This window comes from Sinohyriopsis cumingii, chromosome 2 (genome assembly GCF_028554795.1).
Source record: "Sinohyriopsis cumingii isolate HCF-2022 chromosome 2, ASM2855479v2, whole genome shotgun sequence".
In the NCBI taxonomy this organism is placed as follows: Eukaryota; Metazoa; Mollusca; class Bivalvia; order Unionida; family Unionidae; genus Sinohyriopsis; species Sinohyriopsis cumingii.
This window is the reverse complement of record NC_142962.1, coordinates 83,696,548-83,724,542: the sequence shown is the minus strand read 5'-3', so window position 1 is coordinate 83,724,542 and position 27,995 is coordinate 83,696,548. Positions and strand designations below refer to the sequence as shown.

General features: G+C 34.7%; 1 protein-coding gene across 1 annotated transcript in view; it reads left to right on the top strand.

The window, feature by feature from the left end:
- LOC149805296 (uncharacterized) overlaps positions 1-27,995 on the top strand; it is a 174,025-nt gene that overhangs the window by 120,163 nt on the left and 25,867 nt on the right. Inside the window, exons 16-18 of the mRNA XM_089933924.1 lie at positions 12,650-12,804; positions 20,386-20,524; positions 20,908-21,120. Of these exons, the coding sequence (XP_089790050.1) occupies positions 12,650-12,804; positions 20,386-20,524; positions 20,908-21,120 (507 nt within the window). The remainder of the gene's footprint in view (positions 1-12,649; positions 12,805-20,385; positions 20,525-20,907; positions 21,121-27,995) is intronic.

The following is a 27,995-nucleotide window of genomic DNA, read 5'->3' as shown; positions in this document are numbered from 1 at the left end:
GGTTTTGGTAAGGAGGTGTGAAAGTTTATCAGTATGTTGCACACTTTGAATATCCATGTGATATGCTGCTTAGCAGCTGGTATACTCCTGCAGCATGGTATTGCCAGAAAAAAAAAATGAGTTTTATCAAAAAAATTATTTAACATTATTCAGTTCATTTAAAAACAATATTCTGTAAGTCTGTTGACAAGACAAATCTTTTTCATGGTATTAAAATTCTATCATAAGTATTCTGCAGGGGATTGTATTGGCTGCAAAGAGAAGAAAAGCTAATTTTATAAGTGGATGCTTAATTATTGTCTATACTATTTTAAATACAGTTTCACCCCCAAAAGTCTTGGATGAAAGCACAATCAAAATTCTAGATACCACTTCAGTCACAATCTGCAAAGTCATAAATAATCACTTTAAATAGGACATTACTTATTATGCAGCAATTATTGCACCTATTTTAACCTTTTTTACAGTATGTTTAGTTTAGAAATCTTACTCAATATGCATATCTTCCAAGTCAAGATGTGTGACACAAAAAGACAATTTAAACTGTCAAATATGCAAAATTTATCATGATTTGCAGGAGTCATGCTACCAGGTGAGGTGGGCAGCTAAGTCGCCTAAAAAATGTAAACTTCACCTTCTTATGTTAGGAAAGTGAAAATGACTTTGTTCTGTGATTTTTAGAGGTACATTGACTATAGTTTTTGAGATGCTCCCACACCTCAGTCAGGTTCCAGTGTTGTGTTTAGATCAAGGTGAAATGTAGGCATCAAGCCATCAGATAGCTGGTGTCAATATCAACCACACTGACAAACAAACTCTTGCACATTCACAGGCATGTGTTTTAATAGTGGATTGACCATTAACCCTTTCCCATGTAAGTTAGCAACTATAATCACTGCTCAGTTGCTGCAAGTTATCATTTGAAAATAAAAACATACAAACTTGTGTTTCAAAACTTAAAAAATAGTATGCAAATAGCAATTTGTGTTTTAACAATAGAATTGGTGATCTGAATATTTTAACTGCTGCATGTAAATTATTTTCTTCATAAAATCAGTTTGAAACTAACTGAACATGTCATGAGGAAATAATGGCAGACATTGCTGTGTCTGGGAAGTACCACTTTATTAGATTGTCTGTTTTCAGAAACCATTGGGCACGTATATGCAGGGAAATATACAAATCACAGATAGCAAAGTCTAAATGTTATGTTATTGAAGATTTAGCTTTAAACTGCAATGATGCAAGTCAGAAATATAGGGGACAATGCTATGTTGTGGAATTCAAGAAGAGCTGTAAGGTCAAAGTTGTTTTCCGACTTCACTCATTTTTGTGAAAATATGAAAAAAGAAACAGCAACAAGCAAATACAATTTAGCTGATGCCTGTCATTACTACAAGCAAATAGATAAATGATGAACCCTTAAATTTGCAGTCCTATAAATGGATTGTTTCAACAACTTAAGCTAGAAAATGAGTCATTACATTAATAAAACCCCTGGTTATAAAAATAGGTACACATGCATGTTGGCTCTGTCAATTTGGCTGGAAAGAAGGGTTTAGTTCATTCATATACTGATTTTACTACTTCAGTGTGTTGTCTTGAAATAGTTGTGGTAATGTTTTATCAGTATGATCTGAAGACACATGTGCATTTGCTCTCATTTACATGGTCCAGGGATTATTTCAAACTTGTTTTGAAATCTTTTCAAGTGTCATTTTATAGTGAATTCAGAAAGTAACAACAGAAAATCTTGATAAAGGGTAGTTGATGAAGTTTTTTTTACTAACTTGCAATTACAATACTGTAATCTAGTTGCTCAGTTAAAATTCATTGCACTGTATTGCTTCTGGAAAAAACACACCACATACGAATATGATAATTTTAACACACATACCAAATGTGTTTATAATTTACATACAAGTCAGAATTTTTTACATGAAAAAGTATTGCTTAAAACCAATGTTAAATGCAAATATGCATACTGGGAAATAGTGGGCATAATTCAAATAAGAATGAAAAACACACACACAAACACACACACACATACACATTTATATAATTATATATTTATTGCGTTTCTTTCTTTGCTTCCACTTCTCCCCATTTAGCTTTTATTTCTCCCTGTTCTGTTCAAAATCCTACTGTGGAAGGAAGAGATGCTAGGAATTTATTTAAATTAACGGTTATATAAAACAAGCATGCCTGAAAAATGAAAGCTATATTTGAATAACTCCTTTTTTTTGGGCTGGGGAATTTTAACATTTTGCCCTTTTAATGATCTTAGATTTGAGATGCCAGTAGATTCACTGTCCTGGAAAATGGTGTTTAAGTAAGTGGGGGCTAATTTTTTATAAACCTTGTACATTATTTTGGCCTTTCTCAAAAAATATTCTTTCATGCATTGGTAATAATTTGAGCACAAATAGTGCAGTTTAACATTTTCTGTTTGCTGATCAAGAATTATTTTACTTCCCTTTGCTGGAGTCTGGAAATTTTTCTCATATTTGTAGCAGTTGTGTTCCTCCAAATTGTATTACAGTAGTCAAGATGTGGTTGAATGTAACTTTTGTAAAAGGTAACTCTAATGATTTTCTGTAGGAGCCTAAGATAAGATTTTCTTTTCTTTGAAATATAATTTATATGATGAGACCACTGCAAATTATTATCTACAAATATTCCAAGAATTCTATCTAAACATGTCATTTTCAGATCAGTGTTATCATAGAGAACATGCAGCATATCAGTTTTCAGTCTTGCTCTATTCTGCCATGTAGTTATAACAAGACTTTTGTTTTGTCCATACTGAGAAGATACCATCTTCCTTGCACCATATTTGAAGTCTGTTGAGGGCAGTTTAAGGGTTTATTTTCAACCTCAGCATGGTTGCTATGAGCATCAAAGTAGTGTCATCAGTATACATGTTAGTTGATGAGACTGCAGCTCCTATATTTAGGGGCAGATCATTTATGAACAAAACAAATAACAAGGGCCCCAAGATAGAAACTTGTGGCACTCCACAACTTATCATTTTAGTTTCAGATAGGTGTCCATTTAATGTTACCTTTTGAGACCTATTTCTCAAGTAGGATGTGAACCACTTAAGATTACCTTCACTGCATTGATAGATTTTTAACTTTTCAAGGAGAATTTCATGATCTGCTAGGTCGAAAGCCTTTTGAAAATCAATCATTACAGTACCAAGTAACTTTCCTTCATCTAAGGCTTACAGCCATTTGTCAGTCATAGAAATAAGTGCAGTGGCACAAAAATGATCTTTCTGAAAACCAGATTGATTTTCATGAAGTTGATTGTGATCATTGAGATAGTTCATAAAGAGCAGTGTTGCATGCTTTTTAATTAATTTGGAAAGAATTATATTGGTCTATAGTTCTTCACATCCTCTTTTGATCCAGCTTTATGTAGTGGTATTTGGCAGTTTTCCAAGATTGGGGAAATTGACTTTTTTTCAAGCTGTGATTACATAGACAAGTAATACTATCAGCCATAGCAGAGGCAGCTGCCCTAAGAAGTCTTGAACCTATCATGTCAAGTCTTGTAGATTCAGAAACATCCATGTTTTTTAGATAATTCAAAAAAAATAAAGAACTTATTTCTGGGATTTCAAATTTAGTATCATTTGGAAGTTTTGCAGACCAAAATCATTTTAGTTCTGAATGATCTGAGTCTAGTGTAGATGTACAGTTGGTGAAACTGCTTTCCACAGACGTCATCAGCCAAGTGCCCATCTTTTTTCAGGTATTTCGCCCCTTAGCTCAGAACACCCTCCAGATGGCAGGGTGACAGTAGTGATCATGTGATGCCAGTCTGTGATGGCTGCCATATTTTGTCCTCACATCTGAGCCAGAGCCAACTAGATGCTTTATCTGTGGCCCTACCCAATGCTTGCACAGCTGTCTTGCATCCTTTCATTTTATTCCCAGCGCACTGAGCATCATCCAGACTGACTGGGCAGGAAACCTTCCACAACTAACTTCTACAGGGAATAACCATGTTTTCCATCCTCTACCGCTGCAAGACTCTACCAACTTCTGGTACTTCATCCACTTTCTCTCATAAACCTCTTCTGTCCTCTCTACCCACAGTACATTAAGTTCCACCAGGACCATTTTCCTTGCACAATGGCAGAAAGGAGGGATGTCTGAATGGCGTCAGGAAATATCAACATTGGCTGCATCTCCCATGACTTTGCTTCCTGTGACACTCCAGCATTCTCCATCACTGTGGTCATTTGCTGTTGTACTGCTTTAACAAACCTGATAAGCTGGTGACCTGTTTTCTTTGGGATTGACATGATGGATCCTTTAAGAGCTTCCACCCCACTAGATTGGCTGGTGATGGTATGAGGTCATACATCAATCAAAGCAGAAACTGCAGCTGCACTGGTTCACATTGCAATATGTCTGCCCTTGTAAGTTTCCTTTCTGGCAGTGACCGCTTTGTCCAATTAGTTTGGATCCCCATTTGGACTGCCTTTGCAGATCTTGATTTCTCCTCTGCCCTACAGATTTCCTTTTGGACCATCTTTCTGTCCTGTAATCTTGGAGGCAATGTTTACAAAGAATTCATTGAAAATATTTGCAATATCTTATGGATCATAGACATGGTTTTCATTATTAATTAGGGATGATATATCTGTCTTAGTTTTGTACCTACCTGCTCCAAATTCCTTAAAAATTTTCCAGATATTTTTGGGGTTATTTTTTTTTTCATCAAGAATGTTTTGGTAGTGGTTTCTCTTTGCTAATTCAATCATTTGCTTACTTTATTTCTCTAGTTTTTATATTCATCTTCATTACCTACAAATTTCTTGTGGTCTTGTCTCTTTATAGTATCTAACAATTTTGTGGTAACTCAGCCATGTTGATGATCATACTTAACTCTCTGAGTCTTCAGAGGTGCATGTTTATTAACAACTTCCAGCATCTAAATTCCTTACCCCAGTGCCTACAGTCAGCAACAGTATGGATTATTTCATCACACAGATTACATCTTTGACTTGTCACTAAATGTCCATTTGTCCTTAAATGGGCACATCTTCCAGTTAATGGCTACATTATAGATTTGTGTACTGGACTTGTTACTGGGTACAGTCTGTGTTGCCTGTGAACTTCTCACTGTAGTCTGTCTTTGGATCTTATTTCAATTTTTTCCTTTTGAAGTGTGGACTTAATTTTCTCCCCAACCAATTTCTCAATTTGTTTTTAAAGTTTGTCCACTTGTACTCGAAGTCCACTGATGATACTCATTAATAGATTAGTGCCAACTGATACTGTTTTGTCTGGAGCAGGATTTATTGGGTTAACGCATTTTAGTACTTGACCCTCCTGAGCCCCCCCCCCCATAGGTAATTGGTTTCAGCTGGTTGTCATGGTCACTATCATTAATGCACCTTTCAAACCCCGATTGCTGACTGATTCCAGCTGGGTTTCATATATAGTATCAGAGAATCTGGGTATCTCTGACATCATAGTACCATTTACAGAGCTATATATGATTTTTTTAAAAATGGATGCCATTCTAAAGAAGATTTTGCTTTTCCAAAGTTTAGCCCATTGCCCCATAACTTCTACTGACTTTTCTTTTTCAGTGAAGCACAAAGTACACTTTAGACCATAAACATGATATGTAGTTTTTGGAGTCATAAAACTAATTTTAATTATGCAATACTTACTCATGGCTATTGTTTAGCATTCTTTTTCATGCCCAAAAAAATGCACCAGCTGTTTGATGTGCATACATCCTCCCTTAGAGTGAAGAATTGTCAGTATGACACAATTCCTTGTGCAACTTGCTTGTCCTTTGTATGTTATGTGCAAAACAAGCACAGCTAGCTCATCTTTTTCAGAGACTGCTATTACATCAGGACATCAGAGCAGGGTGGGAGGAGGGCAATTGACAATAGCCATGGGTAAGTACTGCATAATTAAAATTAGTTTTACCCCCAATTCATCCGCACATAAATGCAACCTTGCGATGTAGTGAGTTCTGATTTCTCAAGGTTAGGCAAAAGACCCAACTGAGTTACCATTGACCAACAGTGGTACAGATCCCAATGAAGGGATTGGATTTAAACATTGTGGATCAACCAGTCATCAAAATACTGGAGAATTGGTATTAACAGTAACTGGAGGTATTCCACCACTATTCCACTAACTTGGGTGAAAACTCTGGGTGCGGAAGACATTCCAAATGGTAGGACCTGGAATTTAAGAATTTCCTGCTCTAGGCACAATGGGAGATATTTGCAGTGAGGAGGAAATATTGGGATTGTACATAGGCAAGCACTGACATAAATGCCTGGGAGAGGGATGTACAGCAGGAGAGGGTTCACGTCCCTAGGGCTAACCCCCACCGCTCCTTTGAAAAAAAGGGGGCTGTGTCTTCTTCCTTTCCAGTTTCATTGGGGGTTTTGGTTTTTGGGTTTCTGGGAGCCAGACAGATGACCAGGAGGAAGCTCATTTTGAGTTTGCTTATTGGACTGAGGCTGTATCCACTTGAAGAACTTGGCAGAAGGCCCTTGAGGGTGATTGACATTTACACGTTTTCTGGCTGATTGTGATGGGCCAGGAGTGGATGTGAAGGATCTACGTTGGTGATTCAGCAAGTCCAGATATGCCACAAGAAGGTATGAGGCCTCCAAACAGACTCGGCTTCAAGCAAAGCAGCCCTAAGGATGTCTTTACTGTGATCAAGAAGTACCTTAGAAGAGTCCAAAACAACATCTTCATGTGACGAAGTTCTGCCAACAAAGCCATACAAACAGAAAATGCATCTGGGATATCTTGGCCACTTGAATGTCTTTAACAGAAAAGCATGCCCAGGGTCCATGTTAAATACCCACCTTGGCCATACTGGCATCAAGTTGGGTAGGTTTCATTGGCCACTTTGGGGAATGTACCCGATTGCTGGCAGAAGAGAGCAAGGGTCACAATGTTGAGGAGGAAATGGCACACCCTCGACATTGATTAATATTTTGGCCTGTTGAGAACCTCTCAGCAATTTCCTCAATCATAGAAGAATGAGGAAGGAGGAAGAAGTCTGGATGAGGTTGAGCCCCTGAGATCATTTCCAGACTGGAAAGGATCTTTTTGGACTGTGCAGCAGATTTTGGGCACAAGTCATGAGGTAAGAGGCAAGACTTCATTTATTGCCTCGTCAAAAGACCATACCTTCTCTTTCACATCTAACAGAGATGAAGGAAGAGGTGTAAAAGTAGGTATCACTTGTGCTTCCTCCATGTTGAACTCATTAGAATCTAACACAGTGGAGATAGTGTCATTGAGGACACCCTGAGCTGGAGAGTGTAAAGGAATTATTAAGTCCCAAGGAGGTGAATAGGGTATAGGAACACTCTGTGTTAAGTCCCGTACTGCAACTCAGTGAGTAGGGGCTGAAGGAGTGGCAAGAGCTGGAGAGAGACAAGGTTATGTCTGTCAGTCCTGAAACAAGTGATGCCTCTAGCCTTCTGAATAGTTTCCATCCAGTGATGTGGTGATAGCAGGACATAAACCTCTGTTATGAGGGCAAGATCCAAAAGTCCAAGGGGGCATACATAACCAAGGCCCCTTAGATGGGGGGCCCCACATCCCATAGGGATTAATGGGGATAATAGGAAAGCGGGAATACTGATCTGATCCCTTATTTTTATCTGAGCTTGCAGGTTGGACTCCCAATGTTCATAGTGAGGTAGGTGGTAGAGGGTGGAGAGGGGGGAACTCTGTCTGAACCCTATCCCCATATGGTGAGGCCTTAGTGTGATGATCAGAGGATTCAGGATCATCAAGCAAGGAATCATTAAGGAATGTGAGGGTGTGACACACTACCACTGACAGGGTGGTGATGGTACATCTCAATATGTTATGAGAAGAGTGGTGCATCTTCTCCTCCATGGGAGAGAGTTACATGCTATGGTATAGGTGGTGCATCTGTTATTCAATGGGAGGTAGTGACATGCCACAAGGTGAGTGGTATATATCCTCCACAATGGGAGGCAGCAACATGCTATGGGATGAGTGGTGACTATATTTCCTTAACAATGGGAGGTAGTGATGTGCTGGGAAGACCCATTATTTTCAGTAAATGAGAAGCCAGAAAATTCTGATGATGAAGGAGAATGAAGCTTCTTTTTCTGATAAGATTCCAGCTTACTGCAGACCATGATTTACAAAATGTACAATAATTTTTTTCTTGCACATTTGGAACATTTAATACAGTCTGGATGAGTGTCCCAGGAAGACTTCTTGTGGCCACACTTTCCCACAGACTGAGTTGACATTATTCCTTAATATAGAAAATAAATTAAAATATTTATAATATCACATATAACTCACCTTGTTTGTATGTACTGGGTATGGAGTACTCCCCTGTGATCTCTTTGTAGTAAACAGAAGCATAAATTTACGTCATTTTCCATGTAGGAAAGAGAGTTCTCTTTTTTTTATAGAATTTTGATTGAAAAAAAGGAAGTATACATGCATACAATAACAATATGAGCAAAATTCAACGCATTGAATTAAATATCTAGTATAGATACCATATATGGTGTGGTTCCTGTGGTTTCAATCTAAACTGAAGAATATGCAACATCTAGTGAGCAACCTGTCATTATTCCTTGCATGAATGACTTACCAATATATAGTTATAAAATTATTTGTATAGCAAGTATGTAATCCATCCCCTGTAGGTGTACATGAAGTAACCCCAAGTCCCTGGAGAAGCTGAAACTGGAGGGAAAAGGTTACCATGTAAATATTTGGAAAAAATGAATGGATAATATAACACCATTAGATATAATTATTGTAGAGACCAGGTTGCAATTTTGGTTAAAAAAACACTGCTACTGGCAAATATTTGTATCTGGTGTTTGGCACACATCTGATCACATCAACATCATTAAAAAAGATGAGCTAGCTGTGTTTGTTTTGCACATAACATACCAAGGACAAGGCGAGTTACACTGTTATACTGACAATTCTTCACTCTAAGGGAGGATGTATGAACAGTGCATTTTTTGGGGCGCAATAAAGAAAGCTAAACAATAAACCCTTTCACTGTTATTATCTCCCCTTGAAAACACCAGAGGGCATCTCAGTGCAACTCACTTGCGGATAGTTCAGTCAATAAAGATGGCAGATGTAGATCAAGAAAATGTGACAGACCGCTCACATTATGCAAGCAGGATTGATATCTCACTATCTTAAAAAGAAATTCTATCAATATTTGATCAACTGTTTTTACATATTTTAATTTTTTTACTAACTTGTGCTGTTTCCAGCTTTAAAGTAAATGTTCTCTGCCCATTTCAAAACTTCACGACCTTTCCATTACTACCTCATGCTCTAGTTTGTATTATTTGATTGTGCAAAAGTGTATCGCTACATAAAAAGATTGTTATTCCAATTTATCTCACTTGAAGAATAATGAAAATATGTTATTTTTTTACAGCTTTAATCATTGCAGTTACTGTAGGTTGAACAAAAACAAGAAAAAAATTCTAACTTCTTAATGTTCTTTTATTAGTGATTTAGACTGTTGCATTTCTATTAATGTTCATTATATTTTTCATGAAATAACTTGTTATATCTAGGAAGGATATATTTTTTTTCAAAATGCACAAATGTCATCCATGCTTGAACAGACAGGTGCACATAAGAGTCACCTTGATTATTATTTTAATTTTCTTTCCTTGAACAGTTGGAATTTTTAAAGTATACAATTTGGAGAAATATCAATGTTAGACACACTCTGCATGTATGGGACACTTGGGGCTCTCACCTATCTGCCTGTCTGTCTGTATGTCTGTCTGCCTGTATCATTTCATCTAGTGCATGGGTATGTATATCATCGAATGAATGTGTGTTCGCATACTATATTACATAAACATACTTCTGGTTAAAAACAAGTATATAATGGTGCTAAGATAGAAAGAGTGACTGACAGATAAAGACAACAAAAATGAATATTTTGTGAGTATCCATTTATTATTGACTTGAAGAGCATGTTTTTAAAAACAATCTCTTTTTTAAATCACACTGTTTGCAATTTTACATCCGGTCACGTGGATCAATATTGATTTAAAAGGTGAACCAAAGTAATAGGATAGAATCTGTGAAATAATTGGATCTTTTAAACTTACATATTTGATTCAAGGAAAGTTAAACATAATTAAACTAATTTTAAGAAGGCTGTTCCAGATGAATTTGCTGGTGGCAATCAGAAATGTTGTCTAAAGACCCCATCGAATTTGAGAGTTATTACAATGTGTCAGCATAAGCAAAGAAAAATCATACTGAAAGTTACTGCATGCACCATCCAATACTTGATGTTTAAAGTTTTGAGAAAACTAGTGAGGAATGTAAATAATTAAATATTAGGCTAAATGATTGCATGGCTATATTTGACTTGACATAGCAAGAACAAAATATGTATATGAGGAAATACTTTTTGGTTGCTTAAAGATGGGAGAACCCCTCCCCTCCCACGAAAAAGAAAATGAAACAAAAAAATGTCATTGGGAATATTATGATATTTACACACAAATATGAATAAATATTCCATCTGCATTAATTACACTCCTTTATCTTTATGATAGCTAATGTAATTATTTCTCTGTTAAGTTCCTCTGAATACATTAATATACTGTGTTCCATTTTAAAAAAAAAAATTCTGGTTTAAAATATTCAGCATTACAGATTAGCTGATGTATCGAACTCGTGTTATAATTTTCTTATTGAACTCATGCTATAACTTTCTTAACTCATGTTATAAATGAACTATTAGCCTTGAGAAAAGAACTGAGAAAGAAGGATATATCAATGTATGAAAAATGCAAATTATTGAGATGGTTTTCATTAAAGTCATGCAGCCAGATATGTGCAATAATTGTTTAAAATCAGAGAGCAAAGTGAAATATTCCTACAAACGTATCTGAAATTACAGATAATGAATCTATATTATCTGATATAATATAAGTATGACAGTGTATTTAATTTATTTTATATTATTTAAGTATGGACAGTAAATATTTAATTATCTGATGTAAGTATGGACACCAAATCTAATTATTTGATGTAATGTCTATAATTATTCTCCATGTATGTACAAAAGATATTTGACATATACAATTGATTCATTGGTTTAACCATAATGATCTGTAGTACAGCTAAGATACCTTCTTTTTTTGACTTTATGTTTCGCTAACCAAGCATAAAACAGTGCGAAATTCTAAACTATCCGGAACTGGACATTTTTTGGGGGCATGCACATTGGAGCTAAGGGAGGTAATGTTAAGCGCTACGATCAGTAACTCCATCGCAACTGTGATAATTTCAGATCCAATGAGGAGAAAACTGTTCACACATGAATATATTCACTTGAACAGTATTATTTGAATGAAGAAAATCACTAATTTGCACAGGCAATTGATATAGTATATCAGATTCGCAAAGCCACATTAGCTCACATCCATTCAGTCAGCCATCTTGGAATCCTACCCTTGTGAAACCCCTCAAAAGCAAAAACCCTTGGGACCCTTATTTGTGTTTTTTTTTTAAGGTTATTGGTTTACTGAGGTATTTATAGATCTGAGTGCTTATGTGACTAGAGATGGGGGAATGCAGTTATAGTTATTAGAGCATCAGTGTGTGTAAAAGTGCAGAGAATTAAGAAAACTCTTTTTTTTAGCTCTTTTTTTAATTTTTTTAAAATTACATTGCATTTAATTAAGATTTAGCAGAACAATATACATTCCTAATGAAAATTGTATTCTTTCACATAGAAATACAGTCCTCATCACATGAAACAGCTGATGAATGAGATACAGTACTTCTATAACTTTACTACAAGTCCATTGGAATTATGAATGATACTCCACAATGTTTAAATACTCCATATAATTCATAATGTTCATAGTTCATGAGCCTAGCTTGAAGAAGGCATGGATCATTGTCTGTTGTTTCTTGCATCAATCTTTAACATGGCTTGTGTTAATGACTCCATTTCTAGTATTATGCCAAATAACAGTCATCCTCAGCAATTGCAAAGTATTTTAAATCTCTTAATAAGCTCTAAAATTTCAGGGCATGTCATATCATTGCCAGTGGCTCAGAACATATATACATTCTCATCATCATATTCATTGACTTCATAATTTAAGCCTGGTTGCTTTCATGAAACCATGTCACAAGTTGTCTCTCCCAGTTATCAGAATTATCCTCAACATGTAAATCATTGTCAAAATTATATTTCCGCTCATGGTCAATTTCCAATCATACTTCATGAGCCAGTTTAACCAAGGGAATACCATCAAGGACATCATGACCCACACATTAACTACCTTTTAGAAATACTGTTTTTTTTTAATTAGGGTATATGTTCAAAAATTATCTAGCAAATACAGAAAGATCCCCAAATTATTTATAAAATGTGAGGATTTAAAGGACAGAAAATTAATGAAGCAGCAGGATTATGGATTATGATGTTAAAGAGAATAGACAGAGTTTATTTTTCCTATAGTATGTAAGTTAGAAAATGGTGAAACTAATCTTGTATATCTCATATAATTTAACAGACTCTAATAAATACATTTTTGATTGTTGTGGTGCTGTATAATATTTTTTATCTTCAGGTGCTACAATAGGAAGTTTATTACAAAAAGCAGAAGCTTTCCTTGAGAGGTTCTCTCTTAGACGCTTAAAGATGGGCCAGATAATTAACTTGTTGGACCTTTTGCAAATGACAGAAAGCAGAGAGAAGCTTGCAGTGCTCTTAAAGAGAGTGAAGGTAATGGTGAAAGCAGTAAAGTTGTATGTGCCATAATTTTTGATAAATTTTGTCAACACTATAAATTCATATAATAAGACCTTGACATTTCTACTTATGCAAATATAAATTTTTCTTTTTCTACTCATGAACTTGAATTTGCATGACTTTATATGACTATGATGATTCCCACTTTATTCTTGGCTGATCCTGATTAAGTAAAATATGTGCTAGGCTGATCCCAGTATAAGAGTGCATTATTTGTATATCACAGATAAAGGAGAATTGTGTAAGGCTGATCCCAGCATAAAGAATGTATTCTGATCTCAGATTAATGTATCATAGGGTAAAGCCAAGGTAGATCAATAAATCATGATGAATTATTATCATTGTCATAGCTAACATTGTCATCTTCATTGACATCATCATAATTACTTCAATATACATTCCTGTTATTGCTAACATTGCTGATCCTCTGACCAAAAGCTCCTATTGATTTGTACTTTTAAAATAGATATTGTTATTGTTACTAATGGTGCCCTGATGGAAGTCTTGACTTTCTTACTTTTACTGATCTCCTTAATGGATGGTCATATTTACAAAGGGTTTAACATCTTGTTATCAATGAAGTACATCACACATGGTATCAACACTCAGCAGTTGAAAGTCAAAAATGGTCTTATCATGCTTACCTAGAAATTTGTTTTGCCCAGTGGAACTTCAGTTCCTTTGAGGGGCTCTTGTTATCATCCTTAAACACTTGTTTGAAGACCTGGTAAAACTATATCATCAGAGCTGACAAGAAATAATTAGGTTTTGCAAGCAGTAGAGTGGAATAAAACACTCACGTTGGATGAAATACTATATATTTTTCTAAGAGAAAAAATAATTTTTTGTAAACAAATAGTTTAGAGATAACTATTAGCCCCCCCCCCATATGAGTTTCCAGGTGGTCGACGACTTCTGTTTTTCATTGCCAACCCTTAGCACATTTTTGCCACAGGTTAAAAGAAATGTGTGCATCTAACTGAGGTGGTTTAGCCTAGTACTTGAAGTGTTTAGTACATCATAGATACTAATCATTAAAAAGAAACATATCTACCTACCCTAATTTTAAAACAAGTGCAATAGGAAACACACTATTTATTTTCTTTTGTCCTTGAAATATGGAGGGATGGTACAAAAACTGAAGAAACAGCAAGTCTGGAACCTGAAATGATATTTTCAGTACATTTAATATTTAAGTATATCAGTGTTTTATTTATTATAACTTTTTATACCTCCTTGGAATGATTTTATATTAAACTTCACAAATACATGGCCACCACATTAATTTTGGGAAATTAATACCCAGTAAGTGTCATTAGCCATTTGAATTATGAGATACTTGATATGTGGTGTGTATGTGTATATATATATATATATATATATATATATATATATATATATATATATATATATATATATATATATATATATATATATATATATATATATATATATATACACACACACACACACACACACACACACACAGAATCTATTGCCTTGTCCCCGGACATATCTGAGAGCTGATTCAAGCTTTAACCTAATATTCCTTCATACATCACACATATATTCAGCATAAGTGACTATTCAGATGTGGTGTTTATTTTATGTTTGGAGATCATGAAGCTACTCACTTTTACTAGAAATAGAGATTACTAGAAATAGAGAAATACATGTGAAGTACTATTAATCATGTTAGCACTAGATATATAAATACCAAAAATAAAGACGCAGTGCAAAGTGAAGTTAACAAGAAAATGACTTGAAATGATCATGAGACAGAGAAAAATGATATTTTTACATAAACACATTTTAATCGAATCACAGGCATGATTACATTGTAGAATTGAAACATATATAATATTGAATAAGCTTCTGAGATTTTTCTGTTTTGTGTTTGCATGGTTATGTGTATTCTGTTTGGGTACTTGGTCTGGTGGTGACTGTGAAATAATTTGGCTGAATGTCAAGCATCGTTAAAAAGGTTAACAGGTTTTTATGTATCAACATTTTCCATAAGCTGTTGCTTTCAGGCACTGATGAAAGGTCCAAACCAAAATTGCAAGCTTATATTTATGATTGCAGCAATATAAGCTTGTGCAAGCTAAGATTTTAAACCGCACAAACTTGTCAATTATGAGTTTGCACAAGCTTGCCAATTACAAGCTTGCGTAAGCTTACCAATTACAAGCTTGCGCAATCTTACCAATTACAAGCTTGCACAAGCTTACCAATTACAAGCTTGCACAAGCTTACCAATTACAAGCTTACCAATTACAAATTTGCGCAAGCTATTTGCCGGCCTATAAGATGATACTTTTTACCAGAAAATCTTAGCTTTGTCTTATACTCTGAATTGACTTATATATGGATTATATCATCCAAATCGCTTTATCATATTTTTCGTATGGAAAATAATTCTCCAAGAGTATGAAAAATAATGTGTAAAAAATATTTCATTTTGGGGAAGCGATCACGTATGAACAAATATAGGATCCCACATTGAGTATTTTAAACAATACATGATCATCAGTTTTAAAAAAAGAACATAGATCAGATGTGATTGTGCTGAAGCAGCATGCACCAGTAATGTACATTGTTTGTAATATACATTGTTTAAATTTAATTACATATATGTGCCTTAAAATTTACAAGTTAGAAGATGAATAACCATGACAAAGACGTATTCCATCACAATTTTCTTCTTGCACCTAATGATCAAATAATCCATATGCCCCATTGAGAGAGAGAGAGAGAGAGAGATAGACAGCTAGACAAAGATGTCTTCATGATTGTAAATATGTATTATTCACTTATCTGATGACTGATTTTACTTGTGTACAAGTGCAGTACCATATTCCATCATCAATTAATTCCACTAGTTAAGCAGTTTGTTGTAATGTTTGTTTCCACTTCCATTATTAAAAGAATCACAGGGCTTTGCAGTGGTATTTACATACTAATTAAATATTGTATGGCTGTACTGTCATTCCAAGATAACACCTGTTTGAGGTCAAGATTCTGCAGGCCAGATCAGATTAGTGAGGCTACCATAGGGAAATGAGGCTACCCATGGATATTATGAATACCGTACCATATAGTCAAAAGAAATGCCAGGTGGTTACTATTGTAAATTTCTCAGCCAGTGACATTTTTGAACTTGCAGATGGAACCGAAACCAATTTAAAGTACATCAAACATGAGCAAAGATAAAAAACAATTGCTGCCTAAGTACAGGAAGAGTACATGCACTTTAAACAAAATCTTAATTGTTGGGAATGGAGAGGTCGTTATACTTGCAAAGAAAATTAGACAGCATGCAAAATGGTCATTCTTGGGATTTAACCTAATGGAGACTATATGGACATAACTATTGTGAATACTTAAACCCTGAAGGAGTATGGCCTGTATTTTCATAGTTTTCATTTACTGTTTCATTTATTAATGTTTTCTCTCTTTAACAAAAGCTTCAGCAACATGAGGGCAATAAGTTTAAAAAAAGAGCAAAAAATCCATGAAGAGCTCAACTCTCTCTTTCTCTCTCATATATCAGACCATATTTTATTTTGATCATGAGGTGAAAAAAGAAAAAGGCAATGGAATACATATGCATCCTGCTCTCTGTATCTCTCTTCCCCTCCACCCACCCCCATACAATGCATTTTAGTATTAATGATGCAGTTTCCCTACTGCTGGTAATCTAAAATAGAATAGAGTGATACTTTCAATATTTATGAAACCAAAAGTTATTATAATTTATTTCCACACAGCATCACGAGTTTTATCCTATATGTAACTCAATAAATTTTAGGTCAGCATCATTATATATAGCTAAAAGTACATAATACATTTAAAATACTTCTTGTGAAACAAATTACTAGGTACTTTTAGTTACATTTAATGATCCTGACTGGAAAGGTTACTGAGTTACAGGTAGGATAAAATTCACGATGCTGTGTGGAACAAAGTGAAAAACACAATCCATGGTGTTGGTCTGGCCTGGTCTTATACTCAGCATCAACTTATATAACAATGAAGGATGGAAAGTTTGCCAAATTTGCTGATTCGACTTATTCTCCGCATCGACTTATAGGCCAGCAAATACAGTAATTACAAGCTTGCGCAAGCTTGCAAACAAAGCTGGCCTAGCTAGCTGCATCAGAAGAACTGATATGGCATCAATTAAATTATTCTATACATGGTCATATACCTCCATTTTTCTAGCCCTTGATGTGTGAAAAGTATGATAATGTAATATCAAATATTAAAATTAAAATCTTAATATATGGTGAACATTAATTAGCATGAGATCTTTCTGTCACAATGAAAGAAAAGAATGAAGTCATAAAATCATTTAAAAATACTTAATCAGATAAAAATAAGAGCATATGAATGGGATCTGTTTGAGGAAACTCTATAATTTTGTTCTGTATGACATAATTGGAAATGTTCTACTAATTTACTTCCATGTAGAAATCCATTTGGGGAAGGATAGTGTCAAATGGTTAGGTTCGCTCTCTCATCTGTCAAAATGATAAACTATTAGGTGAAAACAAGAATGTTTGCTATTTGAATTACTCTGAACCACCTCTTGTAAACAAAATCCTCAGAATAAAATTCTGCATCCTCCTCTGCTTCTGGTGTGATTCAGGTATCATCCACTGAAATGGATTACAGCAACATGTACTATGTAACCAGGAAACAAAAAAAATGAGTATTTACCTCTTTGGCAAAAACATTTCATTTTTAGTTCAACTTTCCAAAATCACTTATCAAGTCCAAGAAATATCAGTAAGTGTTCTTCAAGATCGGCCTTTAATGAGTTCCTAAATTTTAATTTTACCATCCATTTTGAAAGGACCATGACACATTAAAATGAATGGCATTTCAAAGCTTTAAACGAACAAAAATTCTGATGAAACTGATTATGTACCTAAATACATTTTGAAATAAAATAACTGCCATCTTCTTTGAGAATGAAAAGAATTAAATGTAACAACCTCTGAACAAGTGTTGAATTTGATATGTGAGAGGAAAAAAAGACCCTAAGTATAACGGAAATGAGATTTACAAGCATGCATTTAATTTTATAATCCTGTAACCCTATTGTCCATAACTGACAGCATTGCATTGTTTACTGCAGTTTGGCAAGCGCAGCAATAAATAATAATGATCTGCAGAGTTGTCATCTCAATCATTGGGTGAAACAACATTACAATTTAATTTTTTAATGTATTTAAATTGTAAAAGTGAAATAGAATGCTACCGCCAATGTACAGCCCAAAAACTGGCAAAATACAACACACTCTTGAGTTTACTCACCAACATGATAACTCCTTGACATCAAATTATCTCTTGGGTTATAGGATCAGTTACTGCACATATATTGGTTCTGTGGGCAATGAAATGTACTGAACTAACGAGCTAAATTGTGATAGTTAAACCTTGAAAATTGTGCCTAATTTTTTAATGCGAGGGTACGGTGGTTGTTTTGTGTTCTTGCAACTCAGATATGTTGTGTGTATATTTAGAGTTCATAAACCAGACTGCTGACCGTAAACAGGGGAAGTAACCGCCTTTAATGCCTTGATACCAAATTAAATCTCTGTGGCAGAAAACCACATTTCATCTTGCATGCTTTATTTGATTTCTTTTTAAAGAAGCAAAATTCACAAAGCTAAATTCTTAAAAGAATGTTAGCAGAATTGGATGTATATCTCTCTCTCAAATTAAAACAAAAATTGTAAATATTTTAAAATTTGTATTTAGTAAGCAAATGAATGACAATTAAATTTTTCTCCTTGCAGCAGATTGTCATTGAAACAAATATATGACAATTCTTTCAAAAACTTAATGCCAGAAAGTTAATATTACAGGATTTACTGAGACTATATTTGATGGTACATACTTTGTCAGTAAATAGCATTTACAAATACTTGACATCAAATATCTTGCTGTATTAAGTTAGTCTGTAAGTAACTTTACAATCAACAATTACTATATATTTTACAGGATTTTACTAAATGGAATTCTTTATTCAGTCTTCCATTTCCTGACAAAATGACTGCATAGCTAAATGAGTGTACAATCATATAAGAATTTCCTTTATGCAAAAAAAACTCAATTGTTTCTCTAACATGTATAATATTTGTAAAAATTTTAAAATTGGAAAAAGACATTTGTAAAAAAAGTAACATTTCATATTTTGCCTTGGTCAAGAAATAATTCAGTTTGTTTTGAAATATATTAATAATGTTCATAGTTAATTTAAACATGGAGAAATGTTGGAATAATATATTTTATTTATGTATCAGCTAAGTACAAGTAATTAAAGTTTTTAGCATTTTGTAACACTGAAAATGTATGTTATTTAACTCAAGTGCATTATCAGATGCTATAAATAAAAACTAGATTACCGGTAAATCTTTTAATTTGACAGTGTGGTTTCTTATACTGAGCATGATCTAGTCAAATATTCTTCAACATTTCAGGAAGTACTCAGATCTCATACAGAACTGCCAACTTTCAACTTTCACAACTGATTATTGCAAGTTTGTGCAAGCTTACATCAAGCATTTTAGATTTTGCACGCTTGCAGACTTGGAAAAATGACTTTTGCCTGCTTGCAATGCTTACATCAAGTATTTTAGATTTTGCAAGCTTGCAGGCTTGAAAAAATTTCTTTTGCAAGCTTGAACTTTAGATTTTGCAAGCTTGTAAGCTTGCAGACTTGGAAAAATTCCTTTTGCAAGCTTGCGCCAGCTTGAACTTTAAATTTTGCAATCCTGCAAGCTTGCAGACTTAAAAAAATTTCCTTTTGCAAGCTTGCACAAGTTCTGCAAGCACCCTTACTAGCTTGCGCATCCTGAGCTAGTAATCATGTCGTAAGCTTGCATTTTGGTTTCAGGTGGTTTGTTGGTAAATGATAAGTGATCAGGCAGTACATCCAGATTGTTGTTTGTCAGGTAGCATCTCATAGGTTAAGTGGTAGGATTAATTGGTGAAATTATCTTTCATTTTGTTTCTGATCAAATAGGGAGAGGGTTGAAGAGCTGCATCTCTTCTCCAAATTTCTAGATGAAGCACTGAAATATATTAGATCTCTCTTAAGATACCACAAGATACATACGACAGGTCTGAATACCAGGCTAGTCTTTTGTAGTGAAGCATTAACTTACATGAATATAGCAGTAAAAGTTATGTTTAAAATGGAAACCCATCATAATCTCAAATCAAAAGAAAATAAGCTGGCTTGATATACAAGAACATTTATCATGCTTTACAATCATGTCAAAGAGAATCATGAATGGAAAAGATACCAGCTGGAAATACAAAGCTTTTGTAATAAATACAGATTATAAAAATCAGGGAATTTTATATGGAAGAAAAAATTATAAATACCCGACAGTATGAGTTGGTGGGTATAAATATTTAGGGAAGTTTCAACTTTGCATGATAACTGATCTAACCCCTTGTGTTGGATTTTACCATTTCAGTCCATACCAGTATAAATTATGCATTTCATAAGTCAATTAAACACTTCATGTTCTGCAGTCACTGGTGGACTTAAAGCCTTGCATGAATCCTTACAATATGCCTGACAAAGATCTTCGTATAGAATTGATGAATCGAGGATTGGATGCAGAGGGATCTAGGGACCAGCTGATTGAGAGACTCACAACTATTAGTCACAGTATGTAGTAAAGTCTTCATAATGTTTTTAACTGTTAGCTGCCATACTATAGTTGCAGGTCTGTCACAAAAGACATTCTTATGATTAAAAGAAATAAAAACTTATTTTTGTGCAGAAATATAAGTAATTTTACTCTTCTTTGCTCCCATAATTATTGATTTTTAAAGTCTGGTTTTAAAGTCTCATTATTAACTAGGGCTTTGATGTTTATGATTAACAGTGCTTGACCTCATGAGTAATGCTGAGAGTAAGACGTGTACAATTACTAATGAATATTTTTCTGTAAATTATAACCAAAAACAGGTACAGTATGTATCCTTACTGTGGCATGTGTTGGTATATTGTTAGATACCATAATTCTGTTTTTTCAATTTTATATTCAGGTTGTCCTCTGATTTCTCTGTCCATGCCTGAGACGGAAATGATGTACTGTAGTCTAGATGAGCAATGTCTTGGTATAGATTGCTGTATAACCATCAGTGTCTTTGACTTGCTGCAGATGACATTACATGCCTTTGTTCGTTATGATCCTTGTGCCAGTCAGATTCATATGGGCTTCAGTGACTGGGAAAGGACATTTACTGTCTTGGAGGAGGGTAGATTCCTGTTATGTTTATATAAAATTTTATGTTATGTGTTTTAAACTCACTTTTAGATAGAAATGGTATCAGAAACTGCAATTGTTACAGCGATGAAAATTAGTTTTTTGTCATAGTTGGCTGTCATTATTTTACTTTAGGAAACGGTGAAAACATACTTTCAGGAGTAGTTAGTTTGAGAAATTTGAAAATATTATAATGTAGATGTTGAGACACAACAAATTTTGGACCTCATACCTGCCGTAGCATGACATGTCACATGAGAAACCTGCTTTTTTACCCCGACCCCCAACAGCTGTGTTTTGAAATACATGATTTTCAATAATCGTTTGACCACCACTACACATGTCTGAGTATGTATTCTAAACAGTCCTGCTTAGACCCCTTGTATGTTTTGGGATACTTTTGTTCATAATAAGACTTTGGGATACTTAATCTTTGAGCCTAGAGAGTCAGTTATATGTTTGTTCAAGTAGCAATAATCAGATAGTACTGTTTGGACCTTGAGCTCAGGATTGCAGATTTCAATTTTTAGTACAGTGTCACCCAAATCTTAACTCCTATACAGGGTGCACTTTTTCATCATAATAAGTCTTTTTATACTTTGGTTTAAACATATTTATGATTCACTTACTATTCTAAATAATGCAATAATTGGATATTCAGTAGAGAGCTGGAAGTTTCTTGAAAACTGTCTCTCCATTTACTAACATGTTCTAACAATCAATATTTGTATGCTGACTTGGAGCAGATAGATTGTATTCAAATATAAATATATACATAGTGAATTCTAGATTATGTAATTATTGGAGGAATAATATAATAGTTAGAAAAGATGGGATACATAATGTGTGGGGTTGTGATCTATGCACTCAGGTGTCCTAAGTGGTTAGATCATCAGTCTCTGATGCAGGAGGTCACAGGTTCAAACCCTGGCCAAGTCATACCAAAGACTTATAAACATGGTACTTGCAGCTACTTTACTTGGCACTCAGCATCAAGAGGTTAGTGTTAGGACTGGTTGGCCTGGTGTCAGGATAATGTTACTGGGTGGGACATAATGCTACATGCCTGCCGCATGATGCACCAATGCTAGACATCACTATAAATTGCCATACTGCAGACATCGTAGCAATATAACTGAATTTTTTTAAAAGCCACATTAAAAATCCAAAATCACCCACATTGTAATCTATATGTATTAATTTGACAAACATTTTGATAATTTTATTAAGGTTTGAACTGCCATAAATATATACATATTAATTTCATCAGAGTAATAATGGCCTTAACTGTAAGTTGATATGGTAATGTAACAAGAGATGTAAAATTTTTGACATTGTACCATAAAGTGTTTATATGTTTAGATATGTCTGCATGCACAAAACCTTTTGCTGGAAACATGATTTAATCATATCAATGTAACATATTTTATGGTACTATAACATTATGATATGATGAATTTAATATTAATTAGTCCAGGACAAGAATATGTTTTCAAGGCTGAGATTAATTAATTAAAATAAAAATGTACAATAAATTCTTTTGAAATTTATTTTAATTTATTATTTATTCTGGGGGTATAACAATTATATGTTATATAGTAATAGACTGGTGGGGTAACAGAAGGGGGAGTTAATAATCAGCGGGGTAATATACTAAGGGGCGTAAATTATGGGGGGGTATTAGCAGGGAGGGTAGTGGTAGGGGGTAATTGACAGGGGGTAATGTCCTAGACTCCGTGACCAAGTAGCTCTGGTCAACTGCCTCTTGACTGCTAGAAAATGACATCATCTTGTTTTAATTGCACTGGCTGTTTGAATCCCATGACCAAAAAGTCCAAGTCAAAATTGCCTCTGAACTGTGGGAAAATGTTGCAGAAACTTTGGAAAAGCTATCACATGCATGATAATTGGTTTCAATGTGTGGAATGATTCTGATGAAGATAAGTTGTTGAGCCAGGTTCTGGACGAAGTAGGAAACAAAACTTTATGGCGTACTGATTAAGTAGACGACAAAACTGTATCAACAGATAGGGAACACTTTCGAGTATTATGAAAATGCAAATGATTTTACCTTATCACAAACCCTGGAAAGGTACCATATAACAGCTTTAAAAGATAAAATCCAGACTTTGATGTTTTAGAAAGCATGGGAAAGAAATTTAAATATGTTATATAGTAATAGCTGAGGGGGTAACAGAATGGGGGGTAATAAACAGCGGGGTAATATACTGATGGGGTAAATGGGGGGGTAGTGGTGGTGGGGGTAATTGACAGGGGGTAATGTCCTAGACTCGTGGAATTTGGTATTTTAATACTAAACATGTTAAAATAAATAGTAATTATTGCTATCTTCATATAATGCTCATTGTTGTACTCTCCTTATACTCTCCTTAAGAGGGCCTCATGGGAGGATATTGAGTCACCCTCTTTAAATAAGTATTCTTATTATTATTATTATTATTATTATTATTATTATTATTATCATTATTATTATTATTATTATTATTAAATTATTAGAAATTCAAATTTGATATTAAAAATAACATATCTGTTTTCTTTGAAACATTTAATAAACTTAAGAACCAAAAATAGTTGGTAGATTTAGCATTGTTCAATATTATCACTGCACACATGTCGACACATGTATCCACACTCAAATAAACACAACCACAGAGACATTAAATTAAAAAAAGTACACTAAGTTTCTGTTTTAAAAATCCATTGAACATTGGAATTTTCTTAATTAACTGCAATCTTTACTGATTTCAATGGGGGTAATGGTAGAAGGTAATACAGATGTCATTTGTATTATCTTGGCACTCATTTGAGATTGGATGGTATTATTGTTCAGACTTCACAGACCTTGTTGAATTTTTCTCAGCATAGGATATGATCTTTCTGCATCTGTATTGCTGTAAGGAAATGGTAAACATACTGGGTTATGATGTTAGGTTGATGGATGTCATACACTCCAAAATGATTAATGTCAGTGTAGTGATAACAGTTTACCACCTGATAAATTTCCTGCCTCTCTTGAGTTTTTTTCAGTGTGTAAAGCAATTAATTGGTTTCAAATGCAGCTGTAAAACAAAAACCTTATTTCTTCATGACCAATCAAACAATTATACTCATACTTTGCACCAAAACAGCCTGCTTTCCAAAATAAATGGGTGCATTTTGATGACGTCACCAAATTTAAATATACCATGTGATTTTTCTGAAACCCTTGTTAACAGTGGAATGTGTGTGTTTAAATTTAGAATTTGTTTGAGGTGAGAGAAAAAAAATAAGTTGATCAGTAACAGTCTAATTGATAATGTTTGCTTTTTGAATTAGAATATGATGGTTATAACTGATGGTTACATGTTTAATATCTTTATAATACTGATTGAACATTCATGTCTTCATTTGGGTTACACCACTTAGTACAGAGTACAGCGCTTGGATGAATAACAAATAAAAATAAGGGGTACCCTTTGACTATGCAATACAACATTAAGAAAACAGCATGGAATTATGGCTAAAATGCAAAATGAAAGGATGAGATTTATATCTGCCAACCTTCCAGACAGTGTTGGATTTTATGGGACTCAAAAATTGGTCTCAGAGGTGGTCAGTGCATGTAACCCAAATAAGAGACAAAATTGAGAATAAGTTATCTACTTGTATAAGCCTATAAACCTATGACTAAAATTTCATATTCGAATGAAAGAAAACAAAATATGTTTTCATTTAAGCACTTTATCCACTTCTAAAAAAAAATAGCTGGTAAATATAACATTGTCTAATGTCATCACCAAACATCACATGTTGTTGTTCATCCTTTGAATTTGAAGATGACCATGGCATGGTTTGGTTTCTGTGAGTATGTTAGTAGCTGATCAGGCCAATTTATGCTCTGAATTGTCTCTGACACACTTGACATGAGATGCTGCTTGGGTTTGCTTCATCAATTAGAAGACATGCTGCAGTTCTGAGATTTATGATACTCATACTTCTGCACTGCCTCTGCATTTCTCCTCAAAATCTGTAGCTCCATTTATTTTGGATGAGACTCTGTGATGTAGTGCAATCATGTGTTGAAGTGTTTCAAGGATGATGAGAGAGAATCTTTGAAGCATTTCTTCTGACCACCATGGGATTACTTTCCCTCCTTCAGCTAGCAGTAGAAGATCTTTGGTAGTTCTTGTGATGTGGTCTGTTCATATCAACTGTGATTTCATCAGCAGAGTGCAGATGCTTGGAATGCCTGCCTGTGTGAGAACCTCATTGTCATGTCATCATCAGTTTCATCAGGCGGCCGTGTGAAAATGGTTCAGCTTCTTGGCATGGCATCTGTACACTGTTCACATTTTGCAAGCATACACCAGAGTCAGAAACATAATGGCTTTTTAGACCTTCATTTTTTTTGTTGTATATTGATGCCTCTGCATTCCCACACAATTGCATAGTCTGCCAAAGGTCGCACGTGCTTTAGCAATTCTGGCATTGGTTTCATCATCATGGTGGGATCGTGAAATTGTCCACATGATTAATGAACTGACAAACTGTAAAGTTCATCTATTCATTAATGATGTGGACAATCTCGTGACCTTTATGTAAAAACTTATTTTGGTTTCGATATTCTAGCACTACTTACGTCGATCCCAACTGCATTAAACATTAATGCAGTCCATAAAAACAGTTCACCAACTCAAACAATAGGTTGTGATAATACAACTCACCTCTAAAATGGGAGACTGCAAATGTCACATGATCCAAAAAGCCACTGCACTGACAGCTATGGGAATATAAACTTTGCACCAACAAGACAATTACCTTGGTGACATCCTTTTATTTTTTTTCTTTGATGACTGTGTGCATCAGACATGTGAATTCACTCATGGACATTTTGCCTTTTTTCTTGTTCTAAAGTAATCAGTTTTCCATATTGAATGAGTGATAGTACTATAAGTCCTTTAAATCCAAGCTGTCTTATCACATTTGAGAACTTTAAAAGAGAGAATTGAGTGTTGTTAATCTAGTAATGTTCATAATTTAAATTATACCCCTCCCCATATCTGGATTTAAGGTAAGTATTTACTGTTTATTAAAGTTCTGTTATTTCATTACCTTTGTCTGCAAATTGTTATATAGACTATTTTTTTTATAGATTTTTCATTTCAGTGTGAAATTTCACAGAGTATTGGAAAGCAGGAGCAAAAAAAATGCTGGTGGGACATTGACTTTACATACTTGGCACGTACTCCATGTGCACACATGGATGGTTGATCATTTTGTTTTCTTTGGTCTGAGGAGGTTTGTAACTTTAGCCAAGAGTTGGTGTGCTAATAAAGAGAGGGGGTGGAAAAAAGACCCTCTTCTCCGTTTTCTCCTCTTTTCCATTACTGTATGGGATCTTACTCAGTATAATAGGAAAGTAATCCCCTGTGGAGCAAAATGTTCCAAATCCTGTGGGACTCCATAGAAGACTTCTTGATTCCAGGATATCGTTGAATCTTTCTCTTCATTAGAGAAAGTACTCCATGATCCTTGGAGGGTATGGGATTCTTCTCTGAGTGCTGTGGACTCTGAATAAAACTCTTCAGTACCTGGAGGGTATGAGATCAAAATAACTCAAGGCCCTTAGGATCCTTGATGGTCATAATGATGCAGTCAGTGGCAAATATGGTTCAATCTTGGATCCTTTCCAAAGGATGAAAAACTTTGGTTGAGTGTGAGTTATGCCTTCCAGTTAGGGAGGCACATCCTCCTCTTGGGGCCTTGAGCTGGTAAAGGTGACAAGCAGATTGTGGAGAAGTACAGCAGTGATCATAGACTGTAAGTTCAGAAGAGGGCTTCTTCTTCAGCTCAGTCTCATCTCACCTGTGTTTGACTGGTGACTGGTCACCAGGCACAAGTTACTTGTCACTGATCACTGATCTTTGAGTACCAGCCACTGGTGAAAGGTGTGCCATTATTGGTATGGGGACAGGAATTGAGTTGATACCCCTGTCTTAATTCTGCTGGCATACTCTCAACTGACAATGATGGTATTTGATCAACATCCCTCACCCTTACTAAATTCCCTTTCAATCACTATGGGATGTGGGCACACACATTAAAGGGAAACAGACCTTATGAGATTTTCATCACCACTAGAGTTGTCTGATTGGGACTGGTTTTTGATCTGAGTCCCATGAGTCCCAATGCACCCAACCTCCCACCTTTCTTTACTCAGACACATCAGATTAAGGTTGCGGCTCTCACATGGAGCCAGAAGGTATAGTTTTTAGGGGTTGTGGAGAATCTTTTCTGATTGGTGTTTTTGGAAATGCATTGAACACAGCTGTCCCTGCAGTGGCAGACATTCTTCTCTTCCTGTATGGTGAGAGACAATGATGGTTTTTACTGTTAAGGGCTATATGGCAGTGCTGATTAACATGCACAAGTTCTCTAAGGATCTTGTAATTGATTTGGACCCTCATGTTACTGATCTTACAAAGTATTTTGAGCTACAGAGACCTGTATCTCACTCACTGATTCCTAGATTGAATCTTTTGTTTGTTTTGTGGACTAAGTCAAAAAAAACTTTTGAACTGATTAGTGAAGTTTCTTTCAAAAAATCAAGTTCTTCATGTGACATGCAATGAAAAGGCAGGTATTGGCTTCTAGGGAAAATTAAGAACAAGGTAAAATCTGCTTATAATATCTTTTGAAGAAAATGAACAAGGACATCAGTGATGCTGAGCTCGATTCACATTGAGTAAGTATTTTAGATCTATTAGAAGTCTCACATTAGCAAGCAACCCATGCAATAGTCAGTCTTTAATTCATTTATTTCAAGTTTCATGCTGTAGAAATAAAAAAGTATACATATTTAAAAAA